Source organism: Serinus canaria, chromosome 1 (assembly GCF_022539315.1).
Source record: "Serinus canaria isolate serCan28SL12 chromosome 1, serCan2020, whole genome shotgun sequence".
Classification (NCBI taxonomy): domain Eukaryota; kingdom Metazoa; phylum Chordata; class Aves; order Passeriformes; family Fringillidae; genus Serinus; species Serinus canaria.
Window position 1 is genome coordinate 44,302,747 of NC_066313.1, and position 17,727 is coordinate 44,320,473.

Sequence of the window (17,727 nt, forward strand, 5' to 3'; positions counted from 1 at the left end):
TTTAATTCCTTAAGCTGCAGAATATTCTTAATGTTAAGGAACATGAAATGAAATGTTAATGAAGCAGGGTTAAAGCTCTGTCTGAATCAATAAATTTTATGCTTTCCAGTATTATATTCATGTCACTTTGTAATTTACAGAAAGATTTATCTATTTAAATTTATGAGAAGAGTATCAACAGCAGAATAAAATTTAAATTCAAGCTTAGTAAATCAGTGATTTAATATGGTAATTCTTTTATTTTGTGTACTTCTCTTCCATCCAAGGAGATTTCATTCTAAGAAATCAGGATTTCAGCTAAAACTCTTCTCAAAAAGCAGCACATTTTATGCCTTCTCAGGACATCCTGAGAATTTTCCTGCAATCCTCATGAAGAGACAATCTTCCTATCAGTTGTCTCAGCCATGTTTTAATTTTTAATGTTTTTTTTCCTTGATTTCACTTCTTTTCCTTTTACCATGATGTCTGAGGCTGCCCCAACCAATTTTTAATTCTCTTTTTCCCTTTATACCACATTTAATACAATCTAATACCACATTTATACAATCTACACCACGCTTATTAATCATCCATTGCCATTCTCTGTCTAGACAGTGCCCAAATCCCTGACATAGGGATTTTTACACCCCAGAATTTTTTCCAGTGGCTAATGGCATAAAAAGCAGACAGACAAGTCATCTTGACTAATATCCTAACTATTAAAATATATTGCCTTGCTGCATATTCACCTGGAAAGTGCTCAGGTATATGAATCGTCAAAGCCAGATAAGATCTGTCAACCTAAGACCTCTCCAGTTTTTGACGAGTATGTTCACAAAGCCAAGGAACAGAAGTTGAGAGGCTCCACCCTTGCTGTAGCTGGTGGTGTTCAGCTGCTTTTTTGAGCTGTCTCTGTTGTTGAGGGGCTTTTATCCTATCAGCCGATTTCCTGGTCCTTGTGGAGCTAAGGTGGAAGGTGGTAACTGGGCTGGTGACACTGAAATAATGCTAATTCTCAGGAGAGCAGAAATGGAGGTCCTTGGAAGATTTTCAAGTCCAACAGGGAGGCTCCTGGTGAGGCTGGGTGCCCCCTGTTTCTTCCTCTTTGGAATGAAACTACTCGTATATCAAGATGTAAACCATCTGATCCCGTAGTCATTAACATTTTGCATGCAGAAACACCATTTCATATTCAGCAAGTCTGCCTATAAATAGGGGGAAATCTTTGATAAAGCTACATGACAGAAATTGTGATATGCATGGAGCAGTCTAAAATAAATATGATTATTTAGGACAGTAGTATTTGCAAAGGTTTTGTGTGTTTTTAATTATCTCTATTAACTGTATTGAAAGTTACATTGTATAAATCTTATTTACTTATTTTTTTGCCACAAGTAGTTTAAAATTTATCTGTCTTCAGACCATTTTAAGAATTTACAGCTGTATATTTACATTACTTCTATATTGTATTTGTCCAACCAATACTGCAATGGTTATAATATAGCTATATGTCAATTATTTTAATTGAGATACAGCTATGTTATAGCCTTTTAATTCTTAACATATGTTGTCTTGATGTCCAACATCGAAATGGCCACATTAAAAAAAACACTCTTGCTATTTTTGTGTTATATTTGAACTATTACATTACAATGTTTTTCATCATTTGGTTTATTTTGCAGGGCCTGAAGGGGCACTTTTTGAACATTCTGTAGAAACACCACTTGTGAAAGCAGAAGCTTTTAAACAGCTTAGGTAAGAATTTATACATAAATCTATTAAGTAAATGTTATTTTCTATAAATATTCACATTTGTTTCAACACATGATTTTCAACACAGAATTGCTAATAACTTTTTTTCTGGTTTATGTGACAAGTTATTATTTTGAAGGAAAATCATCTGTAATGTTCTGCAATTTTGAAATATACTATGAATTGTTTGTTGCTGATGGTGAATATATTTAAAAACCCTGTGGAAAAATTTCCTGTAAACTTCTATTTTGCAGTTTTGAAAGACTTTGAAATACAACTTTTTCTACTTTGTTACAATATAAGTTGCTTGTCTGCAGTAGGTCATCAACCTGTAATTAGTCAAGGTTTTTGAAAATTAGTATCTGAGGAAGCAGACTAAGAGGAAAAGTTTGGAAATGCATGAAGCCCTAATGGATGAAGAGAATTAAAAATTGGTTGGGGCAACCTCATAGAGGACGATAAAAAGAAAAGAAGTGAAATCAAGAAAAAACCATTAAAAATTACTAACAAGCAGTTTGGGCTGAGAAAATCATTATTAAATACTTTGTATGTTTCAGAGCTCCTTAATTCAAGGACAGCCTTTTTTTTGTGCATTATTCTATTTATTTTTGAGTATCCCAAATTAGTTTATAATATGCTGTTATGATGAGGTAATAAAGTCAAATTATATTCTCTTCATGAACATGTTATCTTGCATTTTATATGCCAGTTCAAAGAAAGATTTGAAATGAAAGAGGAGGTCTTTAACAATTGTATTTCTGTCCTTTCATACCTTGGAGTTTGCTGCGTTTTTGTCATAATTTCTCTTTTTAGTTGTCCTCTCCAATAAGGATAACTACTAGTGAGTAGTGGAGGCTGATGAAAGCCTTCAAAAACACTGTCTATATCTTGCTGATTGAATTTTCAAATTGAGAGTGACAAATGAGAGAGAGACTGTTAAGATAATTATTTTGACTATCTCATTTATATTTAAGATTTACTTTACGTTTTGCTTGCATTTGAAGACAGTAGGAGCTCAAGGCATAATTTTTTACATACTGATGTCCACGTTCAAAAATGTCTTTCTTCTGTTATGGTAGAGAGCTTTTTTCTGATGTGAGAGCTTTGACCAATATTCTGCATTTTAAGTGTACATTGTCTGGTTTTGTAGGAAGTGGATTCATTATGTTGTCAATTTGACATTTTCTGTGATTACCTCAACTTCAGCGATGTAGGAAATCAAATTTCTTAATTGCAAAATCAAGAAGCTCTCTGCAAATTTTGATTGGATATGTATCTGTTATTTTCCATGGTTGTTACATTGCTTCAATTTCATAATCAATTAATATTTTAACAGGGTGAATATAGTTTTTATTCTATGTCTGTTGTGCACTGTTACATTTTAAGTTCTTATTTGCAGTTTTGTTTAACAACAGTTGCAATGTTCCTGACTATATACAACTATTGTTAGTATAATTTTTCTGCATCTTTTTCAAATAGGATGAAACTTAATTCAAAGTGTTCCTAAAGTTCTCCTCCATAAATGAATTTACCTCCCAACTTACCTCTTTAGTGCTTTTTACCATATTAACTACAAACAACTATTTTGATCTAGAATGTTGCTATTTGTTAGCAGAGCTCAAATGTAATACATGAAATCTCACTCAATTCTGTCTTTGATTCCCACTTAAAATAGTGGGAAGTACAGACTTCTCCAGAATTAACAGAAGTGTGCTTGTAATTACTGTGATGTCAGGGAACTAGTGACATGGCCACTGACACACTTGTGACTGTATTTGACATGAATCCAGAGCTGCTAAACACCTGTGCTAGAAACTGAGTTAGCTTAACCCTAAGAAAATTGATTTTGTGGGCATTAGGCTGTGCAATGTATACACCACTCACTCGTGCCAGCCTAAAACAGCTTGGGCTGGAAGGGACCTTAAAGATCATCAAGGTCCAACCCTTCCTGCCATGGGCACCTCCCACCAGACCAAGTTGTTCAGAGTCCCACCCAGCCTGGCCTTGGACACCTCCACCAACCACAGCTTCTCTGGGCATCCTATTCCATTGCCCTACTGTCCTCACAGCAAAGAATTTTTTTCCCAATATCTAATCTAAATCTTTCCTTCTTGCTCTATCACTGCATGCCCTTGTAAAGCATCCCTCTTTTCACTCCTGTCATGGTAGGCCATTACCCAGAGCAGTTCAGGATGCCTCAGTCCATTAATTTATTTTCTTTTTGTGTCATAATCAGTGTCAAGTTTGAAAGCAGAGATGGCAATGATTTCAATTGTTCATGAAGGGCTTCTGGGAAGGTTTGAGAAGGAAATGTACTGGTCTGCAGTGCAGATGGTAAATGAAGATGTAGGCATAGAAGACCATTTTGTCAAGCTGGAAGAAGGTTACTTTCAAGATTAATGTCAGCATAAGCAAAATTCATGCATTCTGTTGTGAAGGAGTTCAGACAAATTTACCAAAAATTTTATATTTTGTAATGCTTCATAAATATTCTCTTTCATTCCACATGGTTAAATCCAGGTACCTACCCACTGAAAAGCACTTCAATATGACCATTTAAAATGCAATTTTAACTATGACTTTCCTATTTCAGATTTGAAAATGCTTCCTTTCCTGATTAGGGTAGTGAACACAGAGTTATAGTTAATATAACATATTTGCTTACCTTCAGCCTTATCTCCACCCTTTCACCATCTATTAATCTTCTGCTATTTTTCCTTTATTTTTCCCTCAGTGGTTGTGCTGTGCCATGTGGATGTGATATGTGGATGAATGTGTTATAAAGTGCCATGGTCTGCAGCATTAAATGTGGGGGAGTGGTGTTTTGAGAAACCCCATCCACTACAAATGGAGTTGCAGGGTTCAAGGAGCTGACTGGAAAGCTGTTAATGTTCATAATTTTTCAGCTCATGTCATATGAACGGGGCCACATTCTTTCTCTGTCATTCAGATTTAGAGTAGGATTTCAAACAAAGCTGACACAAATGGCCTCTGAATTACACATTCTGCTGGCTTTCTTGTCCAAATGCCGAATTTCAAGATAGACTGCTTTTTTGGAAACAAAGAGATGTGTGTGTTAGAACGTGTCTTTTTATAGCTAACTTATTGAGACAGAGCTGTGCAATTATACTGTGGTCAGTGACTGTCTTTTCATTTGCAATTTGAAGGAAAATTATAGAGTCCTTTTCAGTGTCCATAAAAAAAGATAAAATTTTTTACTCTCTCATAAAGAAAAGGAGATGTGCTTGCACTCACTTCCAACTGGTAGGAAGAATTTAAACAATCAAACCTACATTTCAGCATTGTAGCTTCCCTTAGTTTAAAATAGCATTGCCTACTTTTTAATACCTTTAATGGACTTCCTATATCTAAATAAGAGCCATAGTTTTCATTTACAAAATTTCTTAAAACTTTAGGACCAGGTGGACGCTTCCAAATGGGGCCTTGTGTGTAAGAAGTGTCCAACAGACATCTCAAAGAAGTGTTGAGGGTCACCAGGGAGGTTTGGTTATATCCGGGAAATATCCTTCCCAGACAAATACCATTGAGGAGGCACCTGGTTGAAATCACCCAGTTGTCATAGTGAGAACAGAAATATGTCAGTGATTGCTATGATCCAGCTCTTTATTCCTGCCAAGCTGTTTTGTAGCCTTTTCCATGGCTCTTCATGAGGCCTTGGACTTTCGTATGTATTTGGCACCTTGAGAACTTGCCTCAGTCAGTTCTCCTGGTGCTTCCTAAGAATTTATTTAGCTGATGCCTATAACTGGATCACAGCAAAGATTTAATGGAAAACAGGTGTATTTATTCCCAGAAAAACCTGAATTTAAATAGAATTAGGACAGCTCATGTTCAGACACATACCTTGTGACCCAAAATGTGGGTCAAAAATCTGTAACAGCAACTACTGGAACTAGATGTTGTAGACAGAGACATTTATAACAGTTCCCTAAAAGCCATCTTTTCCCCAGGTTCCATGTTAAGCACTGGAAATAGCCTCTTCTGATATTATCCCAAGTTTCATGTGCCAGAACACATACCTTTTTATATCCCCTGTTATCAAATAACATTCTCTGTGAAAACTGGTGTCTAAGTTTAGACATTTTTCCAGTCTGATGCTATCATATTTTTCTGATAACTTACAACAGCTTAGAATATTATTTAGCCTATTCCTGTATTCCTCCTAAATTTTGTATCCTTGAATAACATGGAGTTCACACATAGTTTTGTCATTTTTTTACCGTTTGCTTCTTGTGGTCTACATGGCTTGTGGTTTTCTAAGGGAAAACTGTGGATCAGCAAAACTCTTTAAATCTCAAAACAATGTTTCTGAGCTGAGCATTTACATTTCCCAAACTTAAAAAAATGTGCTTACAAATGTGGCATTTTTCCATTTATCTTCTAACTGTATGCTATGAATAATGAATATAACGCTTACAAATTAGTACTATCTTTGTTCTCATATTTGCTGTGTATGGCTGTCTGACTGCCAACAACTTTGCCTTCTGAGCACAAATCCTGTGGGAAATCACTTTTAGTACACTCAGCTTGTGGTATTCAGACTGTCTTTTAACTGAGGGTTTACATCCAAATTCAGAATGATCCACATCATTCCACTATTCTTGATTTTGGAAAGCTCTATAGCAGGAATGGCATCACTGTTCCAGAGAGTAAAGTTTTGTCAGAGTATGATTATAAATGTATAGAGAAAGATACATGTTACCAGAATATGGGAATATTTAATGGTTTATGGGTATATACTGAAAATATTTCAATATTCCCTAGGGAAATGGATGTATTCTAAACAAATGTTTAATATTGGTAGTAAATAAAACTTGAAATGTGTAATTAAGGAAGCATTGTTTTATATTTCACTGAAATATCTGTCCAACACTTAATAGCATAAAAATATATATGTACAGGTATGTGACTGACATGTTACAGAATATTGATAATTTGAAGGCAAATTGTATGGTTTCTAGGTATCTGGTTACGGTGGATTACTGTACTAATGGTAGACTTTTCCCTGTCTATATATTCATAATTGCATACACCCTTTAATTTTACATCTGTTTTGTGGCATCCAATAACTCTACTGATGTAGTTACAATTTCTACTTCTCTCAGATTCTTTCTGAAGTCTTATTTTTATCCTTTCCAGTCCCCATTGATACGTTTTTTCCTTTTGCACTTGAAGTATTTACTATGGTTAAAATGTGTAATAAGAAAAAGCTGGAAACTGAATTTGTTGAGTTTTATGGCTCTCTGAGTAAGAATTATGAAGGAAATGTAGAGAAATGTATAGAAGGCAACCAGGGGAAAAGCATTTGCCAAATAATTGTTTAATCATATTTGTAATACTAATCCTTGCATACTAATTGCCTAAAAATACCATCTAACCTATTGAAGTAAAGTCATTTTGATTTGCATTCATTATGTAAATCAAAAGCCCAGTCAGTCAGAAGAGAATGAATTACATAATGGAAAGTAGAAATAAGGTTATGATTCAGTGTTTGCAAGGCACCTCTGCTCCCTGACTACTGAGATATTTCTACTGCAGTGTGATTTTATGAGCCCTGGCCTTAATTTGATAGATAAAAATTTGCATTCATATACTTTTCATAATCAGGTTAACTAAGAACACCATAAAATATGTCTTTTGGAAGCTTTAAAGAATTTATTTACATTCATCTGATGGACTCAAACGTGTAAAAAGGTGTCATTTAGAAGGACTGGGTAGTAGAGGGGAATCATGTTGATCAACTCTTCAGAAGCATTTCTGACTTGGATATTTTTAAAAAATTATTTTACCAAAGTCTTGTGTATGACATCACATCTGGTTGTCTTGTAAGCAGTGATTTTATGTGTAAATGTTAGTCCTAAAGTAAAAAGGATTTTGCAAGCACTGTCATAAATGACTTTCACTTGCTCCAGTCACATGGCTGATGTTTTTCCTGAAGCCTCAGTTTTTCAGAGATGTCACTCAACCCATTAAAACCAATAAAAGTTGTTTCTGCTGCAGAAACAGAAACATGGGGCAGCCATTTAAGTATTTTCCATGGCTGCTTATGTCAGTAGCACAAAGAGCAAAGCTGTAATGATTAATGTACCTGTTGAACTGGGTCCCTGACAATGTCAGACTGCTCAGTGAGTTTGCTAAAGTGAACTTGTCATCAGTGATTACATCATATTCCACCAGAGCACAAGCCACTGAAAAAACTTTGCTAATGATTGTCACAGTTTTAGACACCACCTTGCAGGTGACCACCTGGAGCCCTGTTTGTAAGCCTGATTGTGCTGTCACAAATCCAAGCTCTAATACTGAGTTGAGCAGATCATGCCTTGCATTATCTTTCACCTACATACATGTCTGCACATATATCAAGAGAACTGAGGAGGAGGCAGGAAACAGGATACACCCACCATAAGGATATGGGTGTGGGAAACACTGGGAAAAGAAAAGGGAGTGTTTCCTGCTAGGAGAAGCTTTTCCAAGATGTGTTGCACATGTGCACCATCACTGCTCACTCTTTCCCCTCTACCTCGGACTGCATGCACAGTTGTGATACTTCAGTTGTGAGGAAGCTGATGACAGTGAGGCACATTCAGCCACTGTACTAACAATCACAAGAAGGAAAGGGTATGACCTGCTTTTCAGCAAAGCCTCTTCACTTGGGTGTTTGTTTTCATGGAGAACATGTGGACACTTTGAACAGCATTTACTGAAGAACTCCACTTACTTGAAATCTTGCTATGTTTCAGCATCTTAAACAAAAAATTACTTGAGATATTTATAAAAGAAAGGCATGGCAGATTTTAGCCTGGAAGGTAATTTTATGAAACTACTCATAAGGAAAATGCTAACCCCCTTTTTTACAACAATGATGCAAGTGCTGTTATTATATGAGATTAAAATTTTATAATACAAGACGTTATTTTATAATATTATTAAAGTAATTTGAAAAAGATAGCTATGCTGGAAACATCTGTTATGTGCCAGATTTAATCACATTCACTGGGGCCTTGGTCATTTTTAATTACCTGGAGAGTCAGCACATCATAAAATTGAGGTCATCACAGAGACCTCTTTTGAATTAGCTCTTACCACTCTTCATCACTACTGTCAGTCTTGAAAGAGACTTCTATTTTAATCACGTCTTAGTCTTATCTTTAGTCTTCATTCCTTCAGCAACTCTGCATTGAGTGACAGTAGGCAAACAGGAAAAAACACCTCAATATTTAAAATGGATGGAGAACTAGTGAACAAATAAGTACACTGCGATAATCATATCTGTTGTGTTTTGGAATACGTTATAAATGTTGCTTTAAATTGCTTTTAGAGCCTTTTCAAAGGGCCATTAAAACTGGGAGCTGTTTTATTCTTTTTTTAAAAGAACATGTAAAGGCATTTGTCCTAGAACTTTGAGCACTTCTTTTATGTGGCTTACATTAAAAAAAATTCTGTTAACCAAAACCTTGGGAGCTGGAAACATCTGTTATTCAAATCTGGCTTTGTAATTGTGCTTGTGCACAGAGATCCCCCCTAAGCCATAAACAGTGTTAGTGCCTGCTGTGCTTATGCTGAACAATTCCCTTGAATCCAGAATCGCATAACTGAGCTTTACTGGAATCATCTGCTGCCACACATTTCAAATTTACAACATAAATACAGAACTAACTTGGAACACAGGCTATTTCTAGAAATAAAACTATGCTAAGAAATTTTTATTTAAATTAAAGAAAAACATGCTGAAGAAAAGACCAGCTGACACCTTCAAGAGCAGCAGAAACTCCCAATATTTAAGAATGGCACCCCAAAAGAATGCAGTGCCTTGGGATTCTGCCCTTCATCATTATCCTTGATCATTTTTAGCATAAGGCAAAATGAGCTTAAAAAAGTCCAGTAGATTTATTTATTTAAAAATCAACTGTGCTTCCTATGCATACGGAGTAGGGCTGAAAAGTGAAAACGTACAAAAACCCCTTCATCTGCATGTGCCTAATAGTTTTACTGATTCCAAATGATTTCTTCATTGTTCATGTGTGTGATTTAGCTGATGGTTCAGCACACACTCCTGGTTACCATTCATCTCTTACATATTTAGGCTGCATTCATGCAACTGAGTCCAAAGCTAGAGGATCTCTGTGTGCCCAGAGTAAGCAGATGCATCTCAGATGTCCATCCAGGTTTAGAATACTCCTGTTTCCGCAAGCAAAATCATTCATTCATTCATTCATTCATTCATTCATTCATTCATTCATTCATTCATTCATTCACTGAAGTGGAAAGGGATCCTCCCACAAGCCACCCACACAGAAACTACTATTCCTGGAGCATGGCCCCAGGGGTTTGCAAGTGTTTGGGTAGATGTTCAGGTGGAGTTGATTCCATTTATTTGGACATCTAGGTGCAGATACCTGTACTGCATCACTCATCATTTTGGTGGAAGGCAACAGGTATTGTGAGGGCATTTTACAAAGATATCTAAAACAGAGCAGATTATTTATGCTCTAGCACTAATTGTTTCTATTAATTTTGAAGAATGAATGGGGGATCAATGGCATTTCTTTAGGAATTGTACACTTGCCAACTACACCATGTTTGGTTAAGGTCTGAGGAAATTAAAATTCATCATAGGAAACAAGGCACTGTGCTGGGAAATGTTCAAATTGCAAAATAAAGGCTTTCCAGTTGGAACCTAGTATTTAATTAATTAATCTAAATTGCTAATAATGGTTTATATAACCATGTGACTAGGATTAGAAATGGCTGCCAGTTACTGGTTCTTGTTTGATAGCAGGCATGAGGTAATGAGTCCTTCCAAGTTAATCATAAGCTTGGAATGCTATGACTTTTTCTTTTCAGGAAAGTCATGACACCGTCATATTTTCCTAAAAGAAGTATCCTTTCTTAGTTAGTAAAAATCCATGGTTGTCTTATACTCACTAAAGACTTGGAGAATTTAAATACAGTCTAAGTGTTTTCCTTGCTATCAAGTTTCTGAATATCTTCTTCCTTCAAAACCCTCTCTATATCTTCTGCATCAAATTCAGATTTCTTTTTTATACAAGTCTTGGAAATTGTGCATCCCATGTATTTACATTTATATTTATTATCTCCTACAGTTCTTCCCTTGGCTCCTGTAATTCTTGTTTTGAACATTTTTCTGGTTTTCTATCCTACACTGCACACTCATCTCCAATGTCCTCCTTTAACTGACTTATTTCTTAAAGCTTATGATTTTTCAAATATGTATCAGAAAAATAACACAATATCTCTTTTCTTCTAATCTGAGGTCATCAGCCTGAAACACAACAGAGAATGAAAGCCTTATATTGTTAGTGCTTTTCTGTTATGCAGTCCTTAGTACAGACATCATTAGAGGAACTCAGTCGAGGTTGGTTTCCTGGGTCCTGCATCTCTAATGTTGGAATATGTAAAAGTTAGACACTCTGATGCAGCACTGGGGCACATAACAGACTTGACTCCAAATCCAAGATCTTGGAGCTATAAGCTTATAGTAAGTCCATGGATAAAATTATTTAAATATAGGCATAAATAAGGATAAATGGAGTAATTTATCTACAGAAAATTAAACTACAATAGAATCTGATTAATGATGATTTTATTTTCTTTAATGATTGTCTTAACATAAAAAGCATCAAGAGTCTAAGATCCATTACTGCCATGGCTCGATATTCCAAAAGGTCGTTCCAAGATTGTTTTAGCTTTAGAAAATGCATTCCCTATAGGTTGCTTATTTGAGCTTAATGAGTATTTGTGATCTGATTTCTTTGTTTATCCATTACATGATTTTATAATTTCACTGTGACTCCCCTTCACCCCTGCCAAGCTCAGTAAGCCCAGCTGTGTTGTGTATGATGAAAACCCCTTCCCAAGAGTTAAAAGAGAGGGAAATATGAACGTGGTTCAATGAGGTTTTTTTACCCTCCAGATATGAGAGTTCAGCCCTGAAATGGTTGAATAATGAAGTGCTCCTAGGCCTTACCAAGAGAGGCCTCTGGGAGAGGAGTCTAATAAACATGAAAAGAAAGAATCCTGCAGCAGTATTATACATGCCATACAGAAGGCCTGTACTGCAGTTAGTAATGACTTGCTTGTGTTTCATGTCTGTCTTTGTGCATGAACGTGATTGTCCTGAGAAAGAAGACTACCAAGAAAAGCAGAGCCTACTACATCCTTGTGTAGTTATTTCAGGGTAGTTCTGCTGTTATGAAAGTATTTGAGATGTTTCAGAAAATGGACATTTCTGTCTGTTTTCAGAGGTCAGTGGTGTTACAAGTCAGCAAAGCACAGCACATATTGAACCTTCCCCAAGTGACTGGAGGCAAAATGATGGACCTTCCAAAAGGACATTTTCATTAATGCATTTAAGCAATAGGCAGAAGAATCAAGGAAAAAAAGGTTACTTTCAAAATCAAATTCGAACAGCCTGCTCTATCGTTTTATAGTCTTTAAGTTGCAACATAGGGTCACTGAAGATTTTGTTTAAAATGCTTCAGAATTCCTGTAAAATTGAGGTGCTTTATGAACAGCTGCTTATATTCCAGCCAAATAATTTTTGTCTAATGGAGTTCCTGTGCATGTACACTTGCCTCTAAACAGATATTTTCATAGTACATTTCTCTGAATTCACTTGTATCCTATGTGTTTTCTTACAATGTTATCAGACAACTTTCCTCTATTTTCACAAGAGACTGGTGATTTTTTTTTTAATTACAGGCACAAAACCTTATTTGAGTGAATAATTTTGGCATAGTAAAGTTGAAAGCACAGTTTTAATATTAAGCTGTATCTCATGCTACTCTTAAGTTTTCCTGTAGATTTTTCTACAATGGAAGAGCCAGATTCACTTGATAGAACATTATTAAATGTTCTTTATTTTAAATTTTGAGATAATTGCTGTTAACTTTTAATTCATTAAGAATATACTTGTTTGAATATTACATTTTAATTTGGCATAAATAATAAATAAACTTTGTGTTCACGTATAGGAGCTGTAGATATTGACATTGGTCTTACTAAAACAGAATATGCATCCTAGTTCAGGCAAGCCCCTGAGGCAATAGTCCTTGGAAAATGATTTTTTTGAACTAAGCTACAAAAATTGGGAGATAGATTATAACCATTGACCAACTAATGGGCTTGACAAGGAAAAATGGATGCAGTTTTTCAGTCAATTTTTCTCATTATGTTTCATTTAGTGTAAGTCAGTGAAGTTCAGTCTTAGAAAATCAAAGTGAACAAAGGCAATATGGAAGACAATATCATCCAGGCGGGAAGCGATTATTCTACCTCTTAATGAAGGAATTCAATAGGTGTGGTGCAAAATGGGACATTTCAGAAAGAAAAATCAGTCAGCATTTGAAAGATTTATAGAAGTTATGTCAAATCAGAATTTTGTGCTAAAGCTTGACTAAGTAACTGCTATATTTTCATTACGCAGAAACTTACCGGGGAAGAAGATTTAATGAGTCATTAGTATTTTCTATTCTTTGACATTCAGTAAGAGCTATCACAGCTTACTGTTGAATGCTGATACTTCCGTGTCCTCAAGATAGACACAGTTGATGGAATATGCTGTGAAACTCATTTTTCCTCTTTGCAAGGAGATGTAATTTTAGGAGCCGTTGCAAAGAAAATGCTTTTACAAAATATAGAAATGAGACTTATATTGAGACTGAGATCTCGGTCCTGTTGTTTTGTCCTTCTTTGCCTTTGGACCATCTGGCAAGCAGCCAAAAGCCACAAGGCAGAACACCAAGATGCTCAGGTTTGGGTAATCACGTTCTTGCAACATCCTGATTTCCATCTCCACTCACCTGACCTCAAAACAGCAAGCTGCTGGGAGATAAGTGAATATGGGTGGGATTGGCAGTAGGCATTATTCCATGCCTGCTGCTCACTCTCCACCTCTAGAACTCCAGCCCAGTTTTGCTCAGCTCATGTCAACAGGAACCCAGATTCCTCATAAAGAACAGATATGGTTTGAAATTGCGTGTACTGCACCATAAATAAATGCTGACAATCTCTTTCTGCTGTGTGACTAGTGCATGCTCTGCCTATGGTTTACTCTCCTACAATGTCTGCATGGCTGGGGAATTAGACTGCTTTCAGACTAATCAAAAAGTCAATATACTCCTATTGCCTTTTAAAGGTTAACGTGCATTCAAAGAGCAGGGATCAAAGCAGACATCTACAGAGAACCAAGGCCACAGAATCCCACACAATCCTCTAGGTAGCTTTTTTTCCTTTCAAAACAGTAGTTCCTTGACACGTTAAAGATTTTTCTTTTTCCCCTTTTTTCCCTCATGATTTTTTTTTCCTCTTCATTGCTTGCCTTTTCTATTCATCCTTTTCTCCATGACCTCTAGTCATTTTTTAATTTAAAAAATTGCTATAATCATTTATTGTTTAATCATCATAATTTAATTTGTGTTGCCCTTAAACCTTTACAAAGTCAAATGAATTCTGGGGCAGGTGTTCTTGGCAGGATTTCTTTTTGCATGCCAAAGGTATATGAGGGTCTCTTCCTTACCTGATGATGTGAGAAAGATGTTTTGATTATAGAATCATAGAATGGTTTGGGTTACAAGGGTCCTTAAAGGTCATCTAGTTCCAGCCCCCTGTCATGAGCAGGTACACCTTCCACTAGACCAGGTTGCTCAAGGCTCTGTCTAACCTGACCTTGGACACTTCTAGGGATGCACAGTTGTTGGGTTCACTACAATATTAGAGCTATTTTTGATTCTGGATCTGTTCAGTACAGTTACAGTAATCCTGATCTTCCTTAGACAGGTGCAACTTCTGTCTAAGGTCATACCACGGAATTCTCTTCCCATTAAATTCAGGAGAAATGATGACTCTTGAGCTGGAAAGGTCAAAAAAGGGTCAGAATGAAAGGATAAACAATTATGCAAGAGCAAGCTGGTTCATCTGTCCTGCTCCAAGGGTCAAGCAACCCCGAAGTGCAGTAGGAAACTTGTGGTACTCTTTCTTCAGTGCTGGAACTAGCTTTCTAAAACCTTGTGGTACTTCAAAGATCTGTAAGGTATCCTTCTGACTCCTGCCAGACCAGGATGAAAAAAGAGATCAATATTCCTGCAGCAGGCACAGGCAGTGTCATCTGCTTCTTTACCAGAACTGCTGCAAGCTGTCCCTGCCCTCACATCCTCCTTAACAGCCAACTGAGCAATTTCAGGTGATCTGACACCTCCACAAGTTAGCAGCATGCTTACAGGAAGAAGGAAATCTCCAAGCCTTTCAGTTTTATGGGATGGTTTCAGATCCAGAGCCTGGATGCTGTCCAGGTTCCCTCAGAATATTTTTTCACAGAGACCTTCATGAATTATTTAGCACAGTTCAGCACCAAATTTCTTTGGCTGCCAGACAAGACAATATAGTTGACTGCTGGAACTCTTACCAACAAGTAAATATTACCTTTGCTGTAATCAATTGCAATGGACTAGGGAGAACCAATATACAGCAAATGACAGCTGTAAAATATTACCAGGGACCACCTATTCCCTTACCCTTCCCTGGCTTTCAGGAGCTGACATGGTTCAGTTTCTCAGGCTGCCGGGATCAGGGTGAAGGCAAAGAACTATTCTGCAAGTGGGCCCAGGTGTGGCTTGCTTTGCCTTACAATCTGTAGGTATGTGAACTTGAGTGTCCAAATTCAAATTAGAAACAGGCTTGGGAGAGAAATCTCCCAATGGTCTGAGCTCTCCACATCTTGATTTTCATTGTGGAACTGTTTGGGGGACATGGACAGGGTGACATTTGTGTTCAACTAATCTGAAAGCTGTGATCTCGTGGAGAGCACCTAATGTGCTCCAACCTTTCTGGGCATCCAGTTGGCAACACCTAGTCCAGAGTTCTCCTCAGGACACACATAATGGGCTGTCAGGTCCTTGGCATCAAATGTTGTGCTGCCCAGATCAATTTCTCTTGCACCACACCCCTTGCTAATTGACCCTGGCAGCTACTGCAGTATGTAGAAGCTACTCATAAGTACAGAATCCATCTTCCCAAGTGAGATAGAGGCTGTGACAGATGTCACATTTAGGACAGCACATTACATAGATTAATTCCCCTAGATGGTAAAGATCATTCACTTCATCCTCTTAAATGTAATTCATGTGTCTGTAAGTTTGAAAAAAAATATAAAGTGACTGGTAACAATATATTCCCTCATCATTCTAATGCACAAATTCAGACATTATAAAGTGACCAAAACCTCTTAAGACAATTAATTTCTTCCCTCTTACTCTCCAAGCACCCTCCATCATTTGCAAACAAACTGAATTCTTGTTTTGCCAGGACCCCTGAGAGATGCACATCAATGTGGGGACTGAGAAGGGACATTCAAAGTCAAGGTTCAACTTGGGCTGTTTCTACACTAGGTGCCCATTTCCCTTTGAGTGCATCTGGTCTCCAGACACTGAACCTTTGAATACTGTACAAAGAAATGCATCATTAGTGTCATTGACTCTTGTCTTTGCTAGAATCTCACCTATTACAGTTCACATCACTGATTCACAACAGTTTGCATTGCCAGGAAGCTTCAATGACGTGCTTAATTAGGCAAATCCAGGCTGAGTTAATCTAGAAATAGGACCTGTATAAACAGCAGAAATTTAGGTTTGTGATTAATATAGCAAATGTAATTCTGCCATGTAATTTAAATTATGTGTGTGTCATATCATAAATCTAAGTGCTTCCGAAGTCTGTAGGCTTCGTGCCAGCATTAATTTTTGTAGAAAGTAAGAAATATTTCTCTTGTATCTGATTGCTTTTTAAACTCCAGGCCTGATACACTCTCAGAAGTTTGTCCCGGTCTGCTGTCTTGTGATATTTAATGGAGTTTAAAAATAAAAATTTATGCCTATGTAAAGTTTGCTTATGTAGGTGAAATGCATTACAAAAGAACATGAGCTATTTCAGATTTTAAAGCTTTTTGTTTAGACAAACTATGACAAAGTTATATTTAACTACTTTGACATTAATTTATGAAAATACATTAAATTTTAAAGATTGAAAATAGAAACATTTCTAATTTTTCAGTATATAATGCATACAAATGTGCACTGAAAAATATTCCCATGAAGCAGACCTCCCACATTAATCACTCAGGGAAGAACTGATTTTCTATTTCATAGAGGTATAAATTTAGAGATCTAAAGCAAAAATTCATAGAAAAGTTATTAAATTCCAAACACTGCTTAATAAAGATTACTAATACTATATTGGTTGTGTGATTCAGAACTCATTCTCATGACCTGGTACACAGCATGATCATGAGAGAAGTTTGTGCTATCTCAGGTTCATGGAGTGAGGCATCAAATTATTTTGTGGGTATGGTCTCAATATGGGGCCATGATGCATTTACCCATTGTTAGTATTTTATTTATTTATCAGTCTGGAGTTTAAACTAATTGAAGGTGATGAACCCAGGAGGTGTCAGGCAGAAGCAGATCATAGAAATGTAAAGTCCTAGAATGGTTTGGGTTGGAAGGGACCTTTCAAGATCAGAGAAGACAGAATCTTCTCTAACTCTGGCCAGCAGTGATAAGCCAATATTGCTTGAGCTATTTTCAGATTTGAGGATAAAAAATGAAGTTTCAGTGACTGTGCTTAGATATCATGGATTTAGGTTTTAAGTTATCAGCTGGATTTAGCTTCTTCAGAACTCAAAAATACAACTGAACTTTCTCACAACCACAAACTGTCTTCTTTTACATTCTGGTTTTAATGAAGTAACAAGAAAACAAAAAGACAATGAAGACTTGAGTCTCAGTAAATTGGACAGCTAATTTCTGCCAATAAATGGCAGTCAGAGTCTGGACTCAATACACAATACATTCCTAGTAAAGGACCTGCTTGGGCACCGCTCCCACTCACCCGGACTGGCAGCTGTGGAGCACCCGTGGAGCCAGCACACCCACACCCACACCCACACCCACACCCACACCC

General features: G+C 36.7%; 1 protein-coding gene across 12 annotated transcripts in view; it reads left to right on the top strand.

Annotated features, from left to right (window-relative positions):
* The window catches only part of SGCG (sarcoglycan gamma), a 105,515-nt gene that overhangs the window by 81,389 nt on the left and 6,399 nt on the right, over positions 1-17,727 (top strand). For all 12 annotated transcript variants that reach the window (XM_050980907.1, XM_050980914.1, XM_050980927.1 and 9 more), the window contains one exon: positions 1,662-1,734. In XM_050980907.1, coding sequence (XP_050836864.1) covers positions 1,662-1,734 — 73 coding nt within the window. The remainder of the gene's footprint in view (positions 1-1,661; positions 1,735-17,727) is intronic.